General features: G+C 38.8%; 1 protein-coding gene across 1 annotated transcript in view; it reads left to right on the forward strand.

Annotated features, from left to right (window-relative positions):
- The window catches only part of DTNA (dystrobrevin, alpha), a 413,314-nt gene that overhangs the window by 333,211 nt on the left and 59,115 nt on the right, over window positions 1-20,988 (forward strand). The window contains exons 5-6 of the mRNA XM_012656596.1: window positions 6,403-6,616; window positions 15,678-15,763. Of these exons, the coding sequence (XP_012512050.1) occupies window positions 6,403-6,616; window positions 15,678-15,763 (300 nt within the window). The remainder of the gene's footprint in view (window positions 1-6,402; window positions 6,617-15,677; window positions 15,764-20,988) is intronic.

The raw sequence follows: 20,988 nt of genomic DNA on the forward strand, positions 1-20,988 counted from the left end.
GGCCTCCCAGAGTGCTAGGATTACAGGCGTGAGCCACCGCGCCCGGCCTGATTCTACTATTTCTAATGAAGTTTATGACATCAGTCATTTCTATCTAAGTATAACTGGGTTTGTCATTTTATCACTTTCCCCAGGGATACTTGGATTAGTCATCTATAATTATGAACTAAGGACTCCATCTCCTATTAAAATAGTGTAAGACATCAGCAAAGAGATAAAAAAAATCTCTTGAGATCAACAAACTCTTCTCTATCCACCGGCAACTCTTCCCCACACCACACTGACCTAGCCCTTTTCTACCGGAGATTACCTGGATTTATGGAAAACTATTGAAGATTTAACTATTTCCATTTAATGATAAAAACAAACTCTTAGGTATTAATAATTAACACCTGAAATCAACACCAGTATCATTACTTTTAAGATTCTATGAAATACTAAGTATTACTTCAAGAATACATTTTGTTCATTCTTGATATGGTTCATTTTAACTAAGAAATTTCAGTACACAAACTATTGTCTTGCCTAGTATATTATTAATAATATAAAATGTATGCAGTTGTATAGATGAGGGAACCTTACTTCCTATCTTCCGTGCCTAGGAGCAGGTTCTTGTGTGGTGGACAGTTGAAACTTGATAGCTATTTAGTAAAATATGCACAGTGCCATCTAGTGATTCTTAATCATTATTGCACAACCTAAATGTCCTCATTTTCTAAAATGACTTACTAGCACAATAGTCAGCAGCAACGTGTTTATACAACTGTCAGACTTTTAAAACAGACTTCTTAATAACTACCTTCCTGAATCTCAACTTAGCATTTCTCGGTATTCCTATTTAAATAAGCAAAAGGCTTATGATACTTGTTTCTCAATAATAATTAATATATATTGAATGCTTATTATGCACTAGGCACTATGTGAAGTGCTTTATGAGGGTTATCTCATTTGACCCCTAAAATAACCTCATAATGGAGGAATTATTATTGTCCTCATTTTACAGATGAGGAACTGAAACTTAAGGAAGTGAAGTGACTTTTCCCCAATCCTAGGGGTAGCCAGTAGCAGAACCCAGACGCTGCCCAAGATCCTGTACCCTTCTGCACTGGGATTACACCTCCCAAAGCAGTTACTGATGAAATTAAGTTTCCAAGGAACCTTTATGAAAAAGAACCTTCCTCACGAGATTTCTAATTATCCAATATAGTAAAATCAATTTAAACTCCACTAACTCAGAATTTATGACAACTAAACTGATTAAGTGTCTGCTTTTATGGCTGGAATATGGTCTGTACTCCTTTTATATCACACACATAATATTAATATGATCAAAATTATGGGTTGATTAATTTATGGAATTTGGGAGACTCAGCTAAACCTTAGTTTTAGACTCATAGATCTTATAAATTAATAATAAATAGCATAGGATGGCTTTAGATCAGAGGGTGATTAATTATTTTAACACAAATAGCTATCGTTTGTTGAGCACCTATTATGTGCCAGGCCCCGCGGTCAGCACTTGTAAATATCTTTTCTCTTTTAACCTCACTACAACTCTCTCTGGAAGGCATTAGTTTCCTTGTTTATTTAAAAAGAAAAAAAAAAAGAAATAGTAAAATTTATAGAAGTGAAATAACTTGCCCAGTTTTACAGCGATTGGTGGAGCCAGGAATGACACCTCGGTTTTTGTAACTGCAAAATCTGAATCCTTTCCACTGTGCCACCCCTGGAAAACAAATATGCAATATGCATGATTACAGTTTTTTTCTGCATACTTCCACCCCCCTGTGCAAAAATACCACGGTCTCTTACTTGCACTAAAACAATAGGCTACAGCTACTTCCCACTGCACATCTGTCCATCTTCATTCCTTCCTTTGAAGTCAGAAATGATATTTTTAAGCTGCATTTCTGATCTTGTCACTCTCCCACCTAAAACCCGTGTCTTCATAGTCAGCATAAAGAGCAAAATCCTTATCGTGCCTACATTGCTCCTCCAGCCTTATCTTGTATCCCTGGCCCTATTGTGACCACATCATAATCCCATTTTGTACCTAGCGCCCTGTGTGTCACAGTGTGTCATCACTTCTGATTACCTGTTTTTGTGTGATTATGTGGGTCGCACCTGTGTCCCCACTGGACTGTTAGCTCCCCAAGGCAGGAGCCACATCTGTATTCTTTGCCACTGAGTCCCCTGGCCCTACCATGGTATCTTGCACGTAATTATGAAAACTAGCTTTCATTAAATTGTTTATAATTATCTATTCTCACAGTTGGCCAAAATTAGTATTTTCTTTTTCCTTATATTGAGACTTTGTGTCAAGACACAAATATGGGCATATTTATTTTTAACAACTTTCATATGATTTCTAGATATTTTATTTGTCCATAATAATAAACAACTATTTTTCCCAGATGACATGCCCTATTCCAAGTGTTTTCCAGGCATTTTCTCATTTAATCCTCACAGGAACCATCTGAGGGTAGATGCTTTCTTCAGTCCCATTTTTCTAAGATGAAGACTCAGAGAAGTTAAGTAACATGACTGACATTATACCTAGGATTCAAATCAATGCTTGTGTGGTTCTTCACAGCTATGCCCTATTGCTCCTTTAGAAATCAAATACATCCTTAGAAAGCCCTATTTCACTGTTTTTGTCATTTCTTTGTCATTCACTTATTTAGTCAAAAGACATTTATTAAGCTCCTGGGATGTGTAAGGCACTGTGGTGGGTGCTAGTGGTGTGAACAGTTATTCTGACAGACATAGTCTCTTCCTGTGACACGTACAATACAGAGTGGGAAGCGGGAAACAGACAACCAGCTGGTCCACACAAGAGCGCCCACGACATGCTGTGATAGGGAAGAACAGCACCCTAAGGTGGCACATAGGAAGGGTACAAAACTTGGAGATGGGGGATCCACAAAGACATCCTGGAGGAAGTAGAGTTGACAGTAAGATACAATGGATGAGATGTAGATGAGAAGTAAGCAGGGGCCAGATTGAAAAAAGAAAGAAAGAAAACTTTGCAAGCCATGTTTGGATTTCAAATGAATGGGAAGTTAGTAAAGGACTTTAAGCAGCGTGCAAGTGACATGTCAAGTTTACAGTTCAGAAAGAATTGGAATGGGGAAAGGATGAAGCAGTCAACCAGTGAGAGACAGTGGTGATAGCATTGGATGATGGAGTTTGGTGCTGGCAATACGTGTCCATGAAAACGGCAGGATTAAAGTGGTATTTAGAAGATATAGAGTCCATAGGACTTGGTTATTGATAACACCTGGGAATGAAATCCAGATTCCAGCTGGGACAGGGGACAGGAGAGGTGGTGTCATTCAGCAGGGAGAGAACCCCAGAGCAGGCACGTTTGGAGGGGAGAGATGAGTGTAGGCTGTGCACACCGAGGCCCAAGTGCCTGAGGGACATTTACGTGGGCATGCTGGCCACTCCCATGATCACTCCCACGGGCCTGTATGATCCCGCCCCTGGGAATTCTGAGAGGAGCCCCTGTGTTCTACAAAGGCTCACCAGGAGAGACCTAAGCACCCATGTTACTCCCTCCGCCAGCGGCTATTTCTCTTGGCTTGTAGCCATCACCCTCCTAAGCTCAAGTTCACAGTCCACGCTCCTCTCTCCAGTTTCCTATTTCGCATGACCCATAGCCAGGAACCAGATGAGAATAGTCACAGAGACCAGGAAGGATGATAGGTCTGATGTCATCATCACCGTTCTCTTTGCATCCTGCACCCAGTTGCATCCCGAGAACTAGATCCAGAGGATTCGCAGATCAAATCTATAGAGAATAATTAGAGGAATCCCAGTTCTCCCCCTCAATAATTTCAATAAATACATAAATTTTGTTCACATGGCTATTTCCCTGGGAGTGCCTTCTTTGCTAAATTGAAAAATTGAATAAATAATGAATGCTAAGAAATACAATAACTTCCTTGTGGGTTAATATTTTTGATACACAGAGAAGGTTGCAAATTTGAAATCACTTAAATCTGAATTTTTCAAACTCTAATACATATTTAAGTATTTTAGTTGGTAAGTGATTTGTATTCATCTGCCCCAAATCAGCAATATACTGATACATTTTTCTATTGACATGACTCACATTATTCATTTGTTCTATGTAATGCATTGTCTACTGTGTGCCAGGCACCACCAGTCTTTACTCTGTGCATTTTGCCATTTTAGGAATACCATTCACATTTTACAGATGATGAAAACGAGACTCTAAGTCTTAGAGCCTGGAGGTTATGCACTTGTAGTAGAAGAGCCAGATTTGGAACCTAGGTCTTTGGACTCCAACTCCAGTGCTCCTTGAAGTTGACCACGTCTCTTCCCTTCATAACACAGAACAGGATTTTAAGTAATTATTAAAAGTAACAGCAATCATCCAAGTGAAGGACACAGTGAAGGTTCTGTATAACCTGTTTTTGTTAGTTTGGGGATTTGCTTAATCCATTGATCTCTTAGGTCTCAAAATGTATATAAAGTTAGTTTTGAGAGCAAGATGTTAGGTTTTTGATTTTTTTTAATGCATTATTTGGGAATAAGAATGTTTGCATGGATTGCTCTCGTCCCTCAGAATCCTGTGGTTAGAGATCCTGCAGTTAAACTTGGCCTGAGAGAAGACAGTCTGACTGCAAAAGACTTGGTTGGTTGGTTGGTTGGTTGGCTTGTTTGTTTTTCAGTGGAACGAATTGGTGATAAAGTTCTTCTGTGCCAAAAGCGAGAAATGGCAGATCTGTTCTGAGAAACAAAAGTAAAGAGAGGAGCCAAGAAAACACATAGCTCAATGCCAGGCACCCATAGTAGGAGCTCAATAGATGTTAGTTTTGTTTTTTTAAATACAGTGTCAGAAGTGAGCAAAATGGGGACAAAAACTAGGGACCTGCTTTGTGAAATTTCTCTATGAAATATCTACTTAGATATATGCACCCCCTATATGCCATATAGGCATCCATCTAAGTACATATTTCATAGAGAAAAGACAAAATATTTATTTGCAAATGCAAAGGCATAATGAAAAGGGAAACTTAAACTTGGTGAAGATACAGAGGAGTCCTCATATGCTGCCGATGGAAATGTAAAATTGTATAACTACTTTGGAAAACACTTTGGGAGTTTTTTAAAAAAATTAAAAAACTGCCATACAGCCCAGCCTCTTCATTTTTAAGCATTCACTAAAAGAAATGGAAGCATATGTCTATACAAAGACTTGTACATGACTGTTCATAGCAATTTTATTCAGAACAACTCAAAGCTGGAACAGTCCAAATGTCCATCAACAGGTGAGTTAATAACCAAACGTTGATGTATACATATAATACGATACTGTTCAGCAGTAAAAAGGAGCAAAGTCTTGATACATGCAGCAACATAAATGAATCTCAAAATAGTTACACAAAGTAAAAGAATCCAGATTTTTAAAAAAAGAATGCATACTATATAATTCCAGTTATTCAGAATTCCAGAAAATTGTGACAGAAAGCAGGTTATTGATCACTTGGGATGGGGAGGAGCACAAGGAAACTTTTGAGAGTGATGGACATGGTCATTCTGTTGGTCATGGTAATGGTTTCTGTGATGTCATAACAAGACCTCAGGGCAGACAGGGAAGAAAGTAGAAACAGATTTTTTGACTATCCTCATGAAAGAAACCATGATTTAAATCAGCTAGTCAATAATGTAGCCAACAAACTGCTTGTTCTTGACCAGGTTAGCTAAGTCATCTGTGACTTAGTTCTGCTGCTGTGTTGTATAAATAACTTTTCCTTTTTCCCTGATCTTCCTGGCTGCCCTAGCTTTCCTTTTTTTCTTATTTTAAACTGCATACTACTTAAAAACATAGAAATAAATGAAAACATTTTAAATACTCAAATGCAATTTTTATATCCTTTCAAACACCGGAATTTAAGTGTTGGTCTTCTCTTCTTTTTGAGGGGGCAGAGTGGACAGTGGGGAGATGTTTTTAAACCACGTAGACTTGGATTTGAATGCCAGTTTTGCCATTGACTGGCCTTGAACCTTTACATTTGTAAGTTAAGTTCCCTGATCCTCAGTTTTCTTTTTTTACATGTAACATGGTGATAACAGCCATATTTCAAGGGTCATTGTGAAGATTAGAAATAATCTATAGTGGATAATCTATCTACCGTGGTGTTGAGTAAGTCATTTGCTTGCTATTATATATTACACACCACGTCTATGTCGCACAGTCTATATATTGCACAATCTGTATATTGCATAGTTTGTTTATTTATTTATGTCAACCCCTACGACAGCTGAAGGCAAGTGAGAAGCCTGGAAAAATCAGGGCAGATGGACAGATAAAGTAATGTATTTGCCTTCCATGCATTTGGGGCTGATGTGTTCACTCTGATTTAATTGTAGTGCACCTGGTGGACATCTGGAATGTCATAGAAGCATTGCGGGAGAATGCCCTGAACAATCTGGACCCAAACATAGAACTCAACGTGGCCCGCTTGGAGGCTGTGCTCTCCACCATTTTTTATCAGCTCAACAAACGGATGCCAACCACTCACCAAATCCACGTGGAGCAATCCATCAGCCTCCTCCTTAACTTCCTGCTTGCAGCCTTCGATCCGTAAGCACTCTGAATGTCTGTTGCCCTCTCCACGTTTGCTTTCCATTTCCTCTCCTACTTCTTGGTCTTTTTCCCAAGTAATTTTCTAGAATAACTCTCTTTTTTCTTCATCAGATGTTCAAGTCATAAAGCCTCCATGTGTTTAATATAAATTTTAACTCCTGTGGAAAAAACTAGAGAGTAAAATGGTGCCATAGGAATTTGAGGACAATTGTATTTTATGTGTTGACCTTTATTTAACTCATCTCATGCTTCCTAGAAGCTATGGATGCTTGACTGTGTTGCCTGTGGAGCAACTTAATGAAGTGTGAAGTGAGAGGATTTTTTTAACTAGCTTCTCTGCAAATTATTTAAGACAGTGTTTTTGAGATGCCCTAACAGGGCCCTAGAGCAAACAGGGGAGAAATTGGAAAGGGTTTCTAGACCAGCCTAGTCAAAGTAACCATGACTCGCGTTAAACGGACTGGTCAGTAACGTGCCACCATAAAACAATGGGATGCCATCCACAGCCCCAGTTGAAACTCAGCCTCATCATTGCATAATTTTCCCTTATAAAATCAGAGAATTTCAGAGCTGGCTGAGATCTTAACGACTGTTCATCCAAATCTCTCATTTTACAGATGAAGGAACTGAAGCACAAAGAGATTGTCCTTTGTCCACGGTCTCTCAGCATGTTAGTGGGAGAGTGGGGACTTAGGTATTCAGCTAAGGTTTCTTTTCCGAGGCATATGCGGCAGCATCATGAAATGTAAAAACTCCCCTGAATTACATTAACAGCCTAAAATTTCAAAAGGGCTTTTGCCAATAGCCTCTAGTCTGGACATAGAATCACCCCCTCCACATTCACCACTCGTTTTGAATATTAAAAAGGAAAATTGCTAACCTGACCTTTTGGCAATCACATTTTAAGATGCTTGGAAGATTTTGCTTAGTCTCATTGTCTGGCCGGTGCCTGGGAGTATTTACCCCAGCAGTGGAGATGTTCCACTCAGGCTAATGGTATTAATTTTATTCAACTCACAAAAGTCACCAGCTGTCACTTTGCAACCTAGAGTGTTAACAGAATAGTTCCTGCTCAGTTTTACCAGCGTACGTTATTGTCTCCGTGATGTTTATATCTTGAGAAATTCTCGAATTGAAATAAACAATTTTGAAATGAATAGTCCAGGTTGGTAGACTCCTTGCTTTGACTGTGCAGACTTTACAACTAGACGTACCACTCTAGCCTAATCGCTATGGCAACCAGGTGGTGAGGCAGGCAAGGAAGACTGTGTTTCCACATCACAGGCAGCAGAATGGAACCAGGCCATGGAGTTTCTGTAACAGCATTTCCATCCTGGCCCCTTAACAAGCTTTCAGACTCGCCACTAAAGACTTCAGGGGACTTACTTGTTAGAAGTGTTAATGGGAAATGTAAAAAGAGAAATATAATTTCCCACTAAATCCTGGAGTATTGCTAGAGGATTCATAAGGAATCAAAGCTAAAGAATAATTTACACCCATTCCATAAATACAAAAACAGGACCAGATTAATAATAAGGAAGTGGGTGTTTTCTGAAATATATGAGACTCACACTAATAGGCTTAGATTTTTCACTTTTGTTTAGAAATATTAGTTAGATCATTTCTAAGTATAGAGCTATAAATGTTCTCTAAATAGCTACTGACAATATAGCTGAATCGTTTCAAGACTGGTGAATGCTAAGTTTAAGGACCATCCCAAGGTAAGGAGACATTCACACAAATGTTCAGAAGAAATGTTTATTTGGTACCTTTTCTTCTTACAGATAGGAAGGCCCCTGATATATACTTTCAGTAATCTCATTGTAGTATATTTATAAAGACATCCACATAGAGAAATTTCATTGCAGAGATTTATAAACACATCCACAAAGAGATCCCAGTCTGCAGCTATTTATGCTTTCTGCATAGCAACGAGTATAGGCAGTCCTAATGACACTCAAATTTTCCATCTGATGGCATGGAATTTGGGGTGTGAAATGAAAGCAATCAGGAAGTACAACTAACTGGAAATATAACTTAAAAGTGAATGTAAGTAGAGGAACTTACAAATAAAATGAATGTTCTACTCTATTTCTTATAATAGTAAACTCCTATCTATCCAAATGAGATCCAGTATAGAAATCTGATGTCACTTCCTACCACCTGTCCCATGACAGAGCCCAAGTGTTTAAGAGTAGCTTCTATATTTTGGCAGACATGAATGAATCTGATACTGGTAAAACAAAGATGTGCTGTTGCTGTTATAGAATCACTGAATCATTTAGGGGATTTTCTCCCGTTTGCTGTATTTTAAATGGACATATTTAAAAAAGAAAAAGTCCAAAATAAAAATTAGAGATGTCATAAGAATTTGGACACTAAAGACATGACATTAAAAAAAAGAAAAGATACTCAGAAATCTTCAGGTGTAGAAAAAGAAGACAGTACAGCAATTTAAACTCACAAAGAATAATAAATTGCATTCAAACAAACTTGGTCATTTTTCCAGTGGTGTCTTGAAATTCACCAGACCCAGCCAGTTGGACTCTGCCAAGAAAATGGTAACCTGAAATGAAGATTAAAGCCCAGTTTACTTGAATGTATCCCTGGGAATCAGACTCACGTTCCTACAACCATAGTTACCCCAAAATAGCACTCACTTCTATCCAAAACAAATATATATCTGGGTCTCAGTTCTCTATTATGGTCTACTTCCTATAGACCATGATCAGTTTTTTGGTTATAAGGGTTCTCTGCTCTTTGGCCAAGTCAGCCTCTTAGAAGATATGGTACATGGTGACATATGCAGGATGATTTTTATAATGTCAGGAGGTGGCAGTGGACCCCAATGGCCTATGCTCATGCTTGCCATTCTATCACTGAAGAGATAATCCCTTGAATCTAGAAGACTTTTGTTCTTCCTGACTTTCCTTCTAAAAATGGCTGTATTCCTGGGAGGGGATCACCCACTGAGGGATTACCAACCAACTTCTTTTTTTTTCATTATTTTTTATTTTATTTATTTATTCATTTTTTATAATTTTAATTTCCTTTTTTTTTTTTTTTTTTTTTTGAGACAGTCTCACTCTCTTGCCTGGGCTAGTGCCGTGGCATCAGCCTAGCTCACAGCAACCTCAAACTCCTGGGCTCAAGCGATCCTCCTGCCTCAGCCCTCAGGTAGCTGGGACTACAGGCACACGCCACCATGCCCGGTTAATTTTTTCTATTTTTAGTTGTTTGGCCAATTTCTTTCTATTTTTAGTAGAGATGGGGTCCCACTCTTGCTCAGGCTGGTCTTGAACCCCTGAGCTCAAACGATCCACCCGCCTCGGCCTCCCAGAGTGCTAGAATTACAGGCACAAGCCACCGCGTCCGGCCTCCAACCAACTTCTAAGCAGATCTTTCCATGGCCAGAAGCTATCTTTTCTAGGGTCTCTAGGGATGCAGAGGGGTATGCCTGGGAAGGATGGAAAGAGAGGTCTCAGAAGATGGAAGCGAGGGCTGAGATGGAAAAAGATACATTAGGAAGTAGCCGGAGCTTGAGCCAGTCTCTTCCTCTTGTCTCTTTCCTCCTGTTCACCCCAGGAACTGGCCTGCCACCTTCCCTTCTTTGCTGTCAGGTACCTTCCATATGAGGCTCTCTCCTTCAGAAGCCACTAACAACCTGGCAGCAGCTTTTTCTTTCACCTCTTGTTCATATTCCAATGGGGGGAAAAAACTCGTTGAAGTGTTCTAAGGACGTTTTCTGTTATTATGTTTTAGAAAATAGAAAATAACTAACTCAAAAGAAAAACAACATTTCAGAAAGTTACAGGATGAAAATAATTCTTAAAAGTCTATCATGGGCAGCCTTTTGGAGAGGTGCACTCACAAACTCTGATACTCTGTGGAGCCCTTTGCCTCTCGTAGCCAAGTTGACTGCCTTCCCCAGGTCTCACTGTTCCTTGTGCATGATTCTGCTGTCCTCTCATAGTGCCTGTCTGACTGTTTACATGACTGCCTCTCATGAGTTACTTTAGGGTGGGACCATGTCTTCCTTATTCTTTGTATGCACAGCACCTGAGAGCAACACAAGAATGAATCAGTAAATGAAAATCAAAGGTTGATCTTTCTTAGCTCTTGTCACACTAATTTCTTTTCATTCTTTTTCTACTCTCTGGTGTATTACCAAGACTAGCGAGTCCCAATCACCTAGATTCAGACCCTCTATTTTTACTTCTACTCCACAGAGAAAAAGCCAAGTGTTCATGGTTAGGAATGTGGGTGATGCTATTTTTACAAAAGACTTCAATGTACTTCTCTTACTTGCATCTTCCTTCCCTGGGAAACACTAACAACAACTTTAGTCCTGACTTAATCTCATTTCAATTCAGTAGTGTCTTCCTTCTTAGGACAGTTCTTCATAAAGTAGGTTCTGTGACAGTGGCCTAGTTTTAGCCAATATCATTTCCATATATATTCAGTCACTCGAAAATCATAGTAGGACGATAATAAGTATTAAAAGAAAGAGTAGTTTTCCTGTTTTTGTGGGTCTTAAGCTGCAGTCTTAATGCCAATTCCCTAGTGATACAATATATAATATGTCCCTGACAATATAATAATCATAATAATAACTAAGGTGTATTCAGCATGTACTGTGTGCCAACAATCTTATTGATTTGGCATCATATCTTTATAATTTTCCATGTTGAGATGATAAAGCTGTGATATAAGGAGGTTAAACAATTTGCAACTTCATACCAGATTGGAGTGAATTGGGAAAAAATCATTTTGCTTCAGGAATCAAGTCAGTTTAAATTCAGCTCTGTTCATGCTTTCTACTTCATTTTCTTGGATCAGAATTAATGTACTTTTTTCTCCCAGATTTATCCTGCTTATTACAGGATATTATTATGCTCCCAAGTCTAGCCTTTCCAGTTTGTGGTATTTAGACATATTTGAAAGAGGGTATACGAAAAAAAAAATATTTGGACTTAAGTTTTACATTGTAGCATCAGAGTCCATTGTATGACAGCTACCAAGAGCTACAAATCCATCGTATAATAGTCTTATGTAGAGAATACAAAATCCTTGAATTTTCCTCTTTATTAGACACAGCACACCTTGTTGAGCCATTTGAACAACGATTTCCACTGCTAAGGCCCCGATGCTGCAAAAGGCACCACAGAACTATTTCAAATGTGTGGATACAAAATAATATTGAAACTCTGCCAAATCCTTCTGCCTTCTGAATTTTAAAAATGATTCTGATATTTAATGCAAGATGTACTACCAAGTACACAGCCATTTCTCTGTGAGCCAACAAAATGTATTGTTCATGTTTGAGACTATGTAGATACGTACGAGCAAAGGAAAGAGAGAAAAGTTATATAAAACCAAATGTTCTTCTCTTTTCTTTTAATATCTATATGGCCAAAACTAGATATTCAAAACAGTGTTTACTTGGCGTGGTGACTTTTTTCTTAGCACATCTTTAATTCAAGATGTCCACAGAACATTCTCCTCTAGTAACTCAAATTTTGTTCTGGCAAAAAAACACGTCGTTCAAGGTTCCTATATGCTGCTAAAATGGAACCACTTCCCAAAGAATTTTCACAATTGTAGACAAATTGAATAACCTTCATGTCATTCATCTTTTGTCTGAGTTACACTTTGGATGAGTGGCAGATGGAATTTCAACAGGGTAGAGGAGACATCCCAGCAGTAATGGCCCCTTTCATTCTAGAGAAACCCCTGGCAAACTCCTCTGGCCCAGGAATATGTGTACTTTTCCCAGATGTTTTGTTAACATTGTGGGGAGCCCAAAGAGATGCTCCCCACATGGTCCAAATAAGAGGTTTCTGTCTCTTCACAGGTTAACTCCACTATCCCCAAAACAAGAGTAATGTATGTGACCACTTCTAAATTCAAGGCTTCACACAACTGCACAATCTAATAGTAAGGGCTATAAAGTCAATCATTATAATTTTACTCAAACACCTTGTATTCCTCAGCATAAATCTTAAGTAGTAAATCAGAAAGTTTCTTTTCACTTATGCATTCATTAATTTAACTAACAAATGTTAAGAGCGTGCTATGTGCTAGGTGCTCTGACAGGCTGGGGATAAATGATAAGACAAGATGAAGGGAGATGAGATGCCGTTTGTAAAAATGTGTTGTATTAAAATTAACTTTCTTTGCCCCTTTCTTTCCAATATATTATGAACAAATGGAGGGTAGGAGCCACATCTTATTCATCTGTATATCCCCAAGCTCTAGGACAATGCCAATGAGTATTTATCGAGTGACTAAATGAGTGATACATATGAGCAAAATAATTTTCAAATAAAAATTATGACAGAGGAATGTTGTAGAAGCAGAGGAAAGGAAGCAATTCTCTCAGTTAATTAAGCCATCAAAAATGTGTGAGAAAGAGCAGTTTGAATGCTGTGCCTCTGCTTATCAAAAATGCTCACCAAATGTTTTTTGTAAAACATGTTGGTAAAAGAGCTTCTGATTTTAGTACTCTTAAATAGAGAAATAATTTCTCCTACCTGTTCAAGAAAGCATCGGTCAGAATTCAAATCTCGCTTTCGAGGACTTGCAGTTTATCATGGGATTTTGTAACCTCAAACAGGAAAATCTCTTGACAATTTGGCAAACATTTCCTTTCTGTTCTGAGCTGAGCCTAGCACCCCAGACCTATCAATACTTATTTGTTGTTTTTCCTTCTCGTCAAAGGCAAATTTTCCCTTCCCTGCAACTTGAAGCCTAATAATGCTTTGCATTTCGAAGACTGCATTATCGCTATATTAGTCCTGATATTCCATACCTTGTGGACTTTTCTGTCCTCATTATTTGAACCATGTTACAGTTTAGGAAAAAAAGCCAGTTATTTCCTGAAGCCAGATCTTTGATACTTCCAGTTATCTATGTAATTGAGAATGCAGGGGACAGGAATAATTTTGAATAAGGTGGTTTTCACAAAATCACTGAATTTATATTACTGCTACCTGCTCTAAAATTAGTGAACAATTTACAGAGTGGCCATTACAAATTCTGGGGGTACCTATTATAATGATTAATTCCCATTCCTTAATATAAGATATTTATGGATCATTAGCTCTGTGTGAAACAAAGTGCTCAGCACTAGGAATTCAACTAAGTCAGAAGGTATCATCTCTGCCCAGATTCAATCACATTGCAGACATGTAAGTAAACAAATCAAGGTCACTCAGTGTGTCAGGTGCCACATAATAGGTAAAAGTGAAGGGAAGAGGGATTGCCTGGATATGAACATCCAAGAGAAAAGCTGTTTTCAGAGCAGGGTAAATGATGATATTGAGCAACGTGTTGACATATGAGTGTGAGGGTGGTAGGCAGACTATGGTGGGAAGGGCAGGGGCCAGAAGGCATTGAACAATGTGACTGGGGTACAGAAATGGTAGCGGATGAGACTAGAGGAAATCACTACATACACCACGAGAAAAAGTTAGAACCTCATCCTGTGGGCAAAAGGATGTAAGGGGGTTTTAAACAATGAAAAAATATGGTCAAATTTGTATATGAGTGTGCAAGCAGAGAGGTCATTTTAGCGCTTATTACAGTGTTAAAGCAAGAGCTGACAAAAGCAACAACAGTAGGAATGGAAAGATGGGAATCAATTCAACATACACTGAAGAGGTTATGTTTGAGTCCCTCAAACATTAGTTCAAAGCAGTAGTGAATTTAGGAAGAGCAGGAAACTTAGGGTGACCCCCGCTCCAGGATTCATTTTTGGATAAGTAGGTACATGGTTGTTCTAACAACCAGAAGAGGGAATATAGAAGGAAGAGTAGGTTAGTATTAGGGTTAATCTAGGTATTATGGAAGAGCTCTGTAAAAATAATGAGTTCTATTTTGAACACACTTGGTTTGGCATGAGGTATGCAAGTGGAGATTTCCAATAAATGATTGCGTAAGTCTGGTGCTCAAGCTTTAAAATATAAATGGGAGAGTCGCTAGCATAAGGTTCAGTCAATTTTGCATTCTGGCTAGCTGTATTTCAGGTATTATGCTAAGAATGACAGCAACAAAGATAAATAACAAATGACCCCTCTCTGAAGTCTAGTAAGGAACAAGACCACAATTATTTATTGTATCTTATTCTAATATATCAGGTATATGAATTTTATTCCTATAAATGATTTATTCTGTATACTAAAACCTTGTCAATTCAGACTTACTTACCTTTCAGCCACATTATTATTTTAAATAACTCTTTTGATCATTCCTAAGAGAGCAACTATCAAAGAAATGAATTACTAATACAATATGCTTTCTGATTCTAAGTACATAAGAATAAACAGTTTATTCTAGTTGATACAAATAATTTAGCTGAAACATTATACATCTTACAGTATGCCCTTTATATCACATTTTGTGAAGGACAGGTTTACTATACTTCCTGAATCAATAAAGATCTGGCAGCGCCTGTATCATTTGGGTAGAAAGAGAACCATTCAAACAGCGCTCTTACTTTCCCTCCCTTAAAATTCCAGCTCTCTTTGAAAAGTAAATTTATCACATAAGCACAGTTGGCTTGTGGGTAGGAAATAATGGTTGGAAAAAAATGTGTGATGACAAGTCCCTAGAGTTACCCTAACCTCAAATTCAGGAATTCTCTTTTAAACAAAATGCTATTTCTGAAGCCTCATTTAAATAAATTATATAGACTATGGAATTATCATGCACAAAATTATGTTATGAGGCCCAAAGTGAAAAGCATGTTCTCCTATTTAAATCCAAGTTAGCTAGTGCATATTCTCATGGCTATCAGCCCATGTTTTGAGCAAGTGACACTTACAAAGAAGATTATATATAGAAGATTCTGATGTCTCTTGAGAAAAAGGAAACATTGAATAGACAATTTTACAGAAATGTGCATTGAATTGTATTCACAACCTTTTCTAAAATGGATGTGTTCACATAAAGTCTGCAACCACGTACCCTGTGATTTCTACAGAATAGAAAATGTCAAACCTTGTTATTGGAAGTGCTCCAAATGACATCATGTTTTTTTTCTATTGTCATTAAACAGGGAAGGCCATGGTAAAATTTCAGTGTTTGCTGTCAAAATGGCTTTAGCCACGTTGTGTGGAGGGAAGATTATGGACAAATTAAGATGTAAGTTGTTATTCCTTGTGTCTCTCTTTGCTTGTCCCTCCTCAGTACCACATCTTTCTCTTCCCCACTGCTGTTAATACCATATTTCCCTATCCATTTGTGTCTTTCCTCATTTCGTGAGAGTTGTTTGAAATACAATCTTCATTGATCTTTGGATTTTGTCATAAAGATGTTTTCGTATTAGATACATGTTAATGAAATGAATGTTTCTCTCTTCTTACAACCTACTGAGCATCACCAACTGAACTCGGTCTGATATTAAAGTAAGATTGACATCCTTTCCAGTTCATTGTACTGTATTGCCTTACAGGCGGTTCATCATCACAGGGACACAAAAGCCGTTCTTGGGCAACCTTCACCTTTAGATATTCTAAAACCAAAGCTCCTGGCACATTTTCTCATTCTTCTCAGCCAGTGCTATTCAAATCCCTGGGAACTCCAAAGATTCCAAAGCAGATACTGCCAGGCCACAGGCATAGAAATTACACAGACACGGTATAGACAGAATTAACTGAATGCCAATAAAAACACGATAGCCAGAGTACGTTGAATGAGTATGAGCCTTTATGTACATTTTGTCTCTGTGGTAGAGTTTTTTGACCAACGACACAGTGAAAATTGTTTGTTTTAGGTAAAGAAGCTGAGACTTAGAAAGTTAAATTAAATCACACAGCTAAGATAGCACCAGGATTTAAACCCTGAGTTTTTTCCTACACCACTGGTTCTCATATTTTAGTATGCATCAGAATCACCTAGAGGGCTTAATAAAACATAAATTTCTGGATCCCGCCCCCAGAATTTCTGACTCAGCACCCTAGAGTGGGGGTGGGGGACAAGGATATTTATTTTTAACTAGTTTAAGATGATGTTGATGCTGCTGTTTAAATGAAAAATATCCACTTAATCCTATCTCTTCCCCTAAATATTGTGATTCTGGGTTATAATGCTGTATTAGAAAGGGCCCTGCCATGGGAATTGGGAGTTCCAGAATATAAGCCTGGCAGTGTGACTAATGGGCTGAGTGACCCTGTGGACATTTGCTTCACTTCTTTATTCCTCAGCTTCCCTCTGAATCCTAAATGTAGGGATTTCATTAGCTACCTTTGGAGTCACTCCTAGCTGCAACCATCTGTGCACAACTCACAGGTGTGAAGCTCACCTGCTGTCTGCGAGCTCCTGAGTGAGATTTCTTGCTCCTTGATACACTGAGAGGGAAAGAATAAAGAAAGACACAGATGAAAACCCTTTATTCCTTTGACTTTCCCCCAGACTTGCTCCAGAGGAGAGTTATTTCATTGGACCAAAGCCCCAGGTAACAACACAGCTTCCCTCACTTCCAGAGGCTTCCTTTTGTGGAGTAGCCCAATGCAGCCAGGATTCACAGAAGCCCAACCAGACCTTGGGAGGCTCAGTGTAGTTCCCTTTCATTAGCCTGAAAGATATAGAAAATAAAAAACTATCTACCTCAGTACTTGATAGAAAGATAATAGCTAAGTTAGATGGCGCTGGAACCAATGGCCTTTAAAAAAAAAAAAATAGCTTCACAGGAGTTTGAGGCCAGCCTGGGCAACATAATGAGGCCCTTTCTCTCCAAAAAAAAAAATATGAAAAATTAGTCAGGCTTGCTGGCATGCACCTGTAGTCCCAGCTAGTCTGGAGGCTGAGTGGGAAGGATCACTCGAGCCCAGGAGTTCGAGGCTACAGTGAGCTATGACTATGCCACTGCACTCCAGCCTTTAGAGACCCTATCTCTAAAAAATAATAATAATAATAAAAATTAGCTTCAGAGTAATCCAGGAGGCATTTCCTTCAGAGTTAAGGTGGGAAGAGAAAGTTTAGCAAAATGAACCAAGGCAGATGAAGAAAGTCCTGAGGGCTTTGCCTGCTGACCTCACGTCACAGCGGACCATTCATGATGAGGACATTAGATCTTGAGAAACATTTCCAAATACTTATTCAATATATCAAGAGGTACCTGCATACAAGAGTCCTATATTAAAATAACCTTGAGGAAAACTGAGAAAACCAGCCTTATGCACTTCAGAGCTCCTCTGAGCCTTTCACGTACCAGGTTAGTCCTGAACCCTCAAGGTCCCAGGTGGTTGCATCTCTCCACCCAGATTTCCTCCATGGCAGAGTTCATCCTCCTTCTGTAGGCAGTACAGGGTGCAGCAGTCTCAAGAGCCACATCTCACTCCAGAGGTCCCCTAGCCATTAAGTCTATTGCCCAGGGTGGCATCACAGCCCAATTACTACACCAATTATTGTTAAGAGGAAAGGCAAGATGGGGATGGTCATGGAGCTACTTTCTCCTCCTGGGCTAGGAAGGGCTGTTTCTTCCCCTTGGCCCAGGAACAAATTTAGGACCAACACAGATGAAGGAAGTGGTTGTTGGGTAAGGAACTAGAAATGTCAGCACAGTTACAATGCTGAAAATACAACTAAATTTTTGACCAGATCCTTGCCAGTTGTCAAAACCCTTGCAGTTCTCCTGCAGGTCCAGGAGTTCAAAGCACACAATGTAACTGCTAAAGTGCTTTCTTTCTCCTCACCCCATCCCAGCACCCTTCAAAAGACACACTCAGTGAGCAAAGCATACATGCTCTCCAGTGGCCAAAGTCAGTCCTCTCAGTGCAGTGAAATAAGCAACAAATGCACGAGTCTCATTGGAGGTGACCTAAGTCCCCCAGTCTCCAAAAACAAGCTTCACAGTGCCACAAAGTCTGTAGGAAAACAGATAATGTGACCCCAATATATCCCATCTCCCCCTTCAAGAGCCACAGAGCTGAATCATAGTCTCAAGTGTCACCCTTTGCATAGTTAATCCCAGGGAGATGGTTTTAGTGGTTTCCGGGTAACTTGGTTGAAAGCAATTTGACCAAAAACAATTTAGCTAAAAACAATTTGGTTGGAAGAATCTCTCCAGAATATTAGTTGGTCAGAAATGAATATCCTGGCCGGGCCCCTGTAGTCCCAGCTACTCGGAAGAGTAAAGCAGGAAGATCGCTTAAGCCCAGGAGTGTGAGGTTGCAGTGAGCTGTGATGATGCCATTGCACTCTAGCCTGGGCAACAAAGCAAGACCCTGTCTACAAAAAAAAAAAAAAATAATAATATCCCTAGTCATCATTATTTCTGGTTTCAGTGATAATTATTGACTGAATGAGCAAAAATGAGCAAATCTACCCACATACAGCACTGACTTCCCCTTGATGAGTGGAATTGTGGGTGTTTTCATAGTCTTCTTTTCCTGGCTTGCATTTTAATGATAAAATAGGCAAGGTTGTGATTTTCTGCATTTTTTGTAATAAGAAAAAGTGAAATGAAGGGATATGGAATTTTTCAGGGTTTGAGGGTTTTGTTTTCCCCTTCTTTAGATTTTTCTAATTCACTTTAAGCCAGTATGCCAGCTGTGCTTGTTTGGCAATTTTTCTATTTTTGTGCATAGGGATGAAGGATATTTAGCTTGGTCCAACTAGTCCCTTATTGTTAGAGAGCACAGAGCAAGAATAATTGCCTGGAAATAAATTAGAAATTTTAAAAAACAAAAAAGGAGAAAGCGAAAAAAAAATTGAAGCTGATGTTTTTTGTAAATGCTTTAAAATGCATTAAAAGGGACACCAACCCCATGTTGTACCACAATTGCTAGTAATCAGGGCTACCATGAACTAGTATGCAGAGTGTTCATTGTGTAAATCCAGAGAGCAGCATGGACACAGCCTACTATATGAAGAGCGCCCCCTGCAGCCATGGACCATAGCAACCTAAATGTAAACTCACCTAATATACACTACTTCTCTAGCAGATTGTTCCTGGTCTACTTATAAACTGTTGTTTTAATGGGTTTGAATACTTGTTTATACTTCTGCCTTGGGGCTCCTAGAAAGTCACAAGGATCTTAAGGAATTCTAAATTCAGTGCTCTAAGGATGCTATCTCATGTGCTGTTCTAATGCTTTAGGGAGGATTTGTTTTATTTTGTTTAAAAGACTAGTATCATAGCAAACACCCTGTATTTATTGAGTTTCTATTACTGAATTGGTTGTTCTGCCCCCAAGCCGACCCCAGGGTAATGTTTCTAACGCACTGGCCTGCTTTAAATTTGTCAGTATCTCCCTCCACATTTCTGAACACTATCTAAACTCCTCAGTAAAATTCAGCTATAAAAAAAGAATGAAATCCTGTCATTCGTGGCAACATGGATGAATCTGGAGGACATTATGTTAAGTGAAACAAGTCAAGCACAGAAAGATAAACACTGCGTGTTTTCATTCACATGTGGGAGCTAATCAAAATTGAGCTCATAAAATTAGAGAGTAGATTGTAGTTACTAGAGGCTGGGAAGAGTAGGGAGGGGAGGATAGGTAGAGACTGGTTAACAGATATGAAATTACAGCTAGATAGGAGGAATAGTTCTAGTGTTCTGTAACACTGTAGGGTGACAATAGTTAATAATTTATCATATATTTTCAAAAAGCCTGAAGAGAGGATTTTGAATGTTCCCAACACAAAGAAATGATAAATGTTCGAGATGATGGATGTGCTAATTACCCTGACATGATCATTACACATTGTCTACATGTATTGAAATATCACTCTGTATTCCATACATATATACAATTAGTACATGTCAACTAAAAATAAAAGGGAAAAAATTATATATTAATAAAAGAAAAGAAATGCAAACAGGAATAAATCAATAAATAAATGCCTTAACAGAACTTTCAAAGCTCTTCATATCTTAGCCTCACCTCCCACCATGCCTTTATGTGCACCCAAGACCCCTGCCACAGTGGATTCCTTGGAGACCCTCGAGTGCACCATGCTTGCATTCATTTCCCTGCCCATGCACATCCCAATCCTATTTCCTAAAACCCACCCCCTCATCTATGCCTGACTAGCCCCTAATTGTCCTTTGTACCTGGCCCAGAAATCCCCTCTGTAGAAAATCTTCCCTGACCTACTCCTCCTTCTGGGAACCTGCTCTCTGAGCTCCGGCTGCATCCTGTACACCTACTGTTCCAGTGCTCACACCACAATGTTACAACATATGATGCTCTATGATGCATCGTGTAAGCACCCCTATTACTTTCAATAGACTGGGACTTCCCAAAGGGCAAGAACTACATCCTGATTTTTCTGTATATTTATTGCTTAGCATACTTTCACACATTTAGTATGTGCTAAGTTAATGTTAGTTGAATGAATCGATGAATATAAATCCTTCT

Source organism: Propithecus coquereli, unplaced genomic scaffold, assembly GCF_000956105.1.
Source record: "Propithecus coquereli isolate 6110/MARCELLA unplaced genomic scaffold, Pcoq_1.0 Scaffold51, whole genome shotgun sequence".
NCBI classification, from domain to species: domain Eukaryota; kingdom Metazoa; phylum Chordata; class Mammalia; order Primates; family Indriidae; genus Propithecus; species Propithecus coquereli.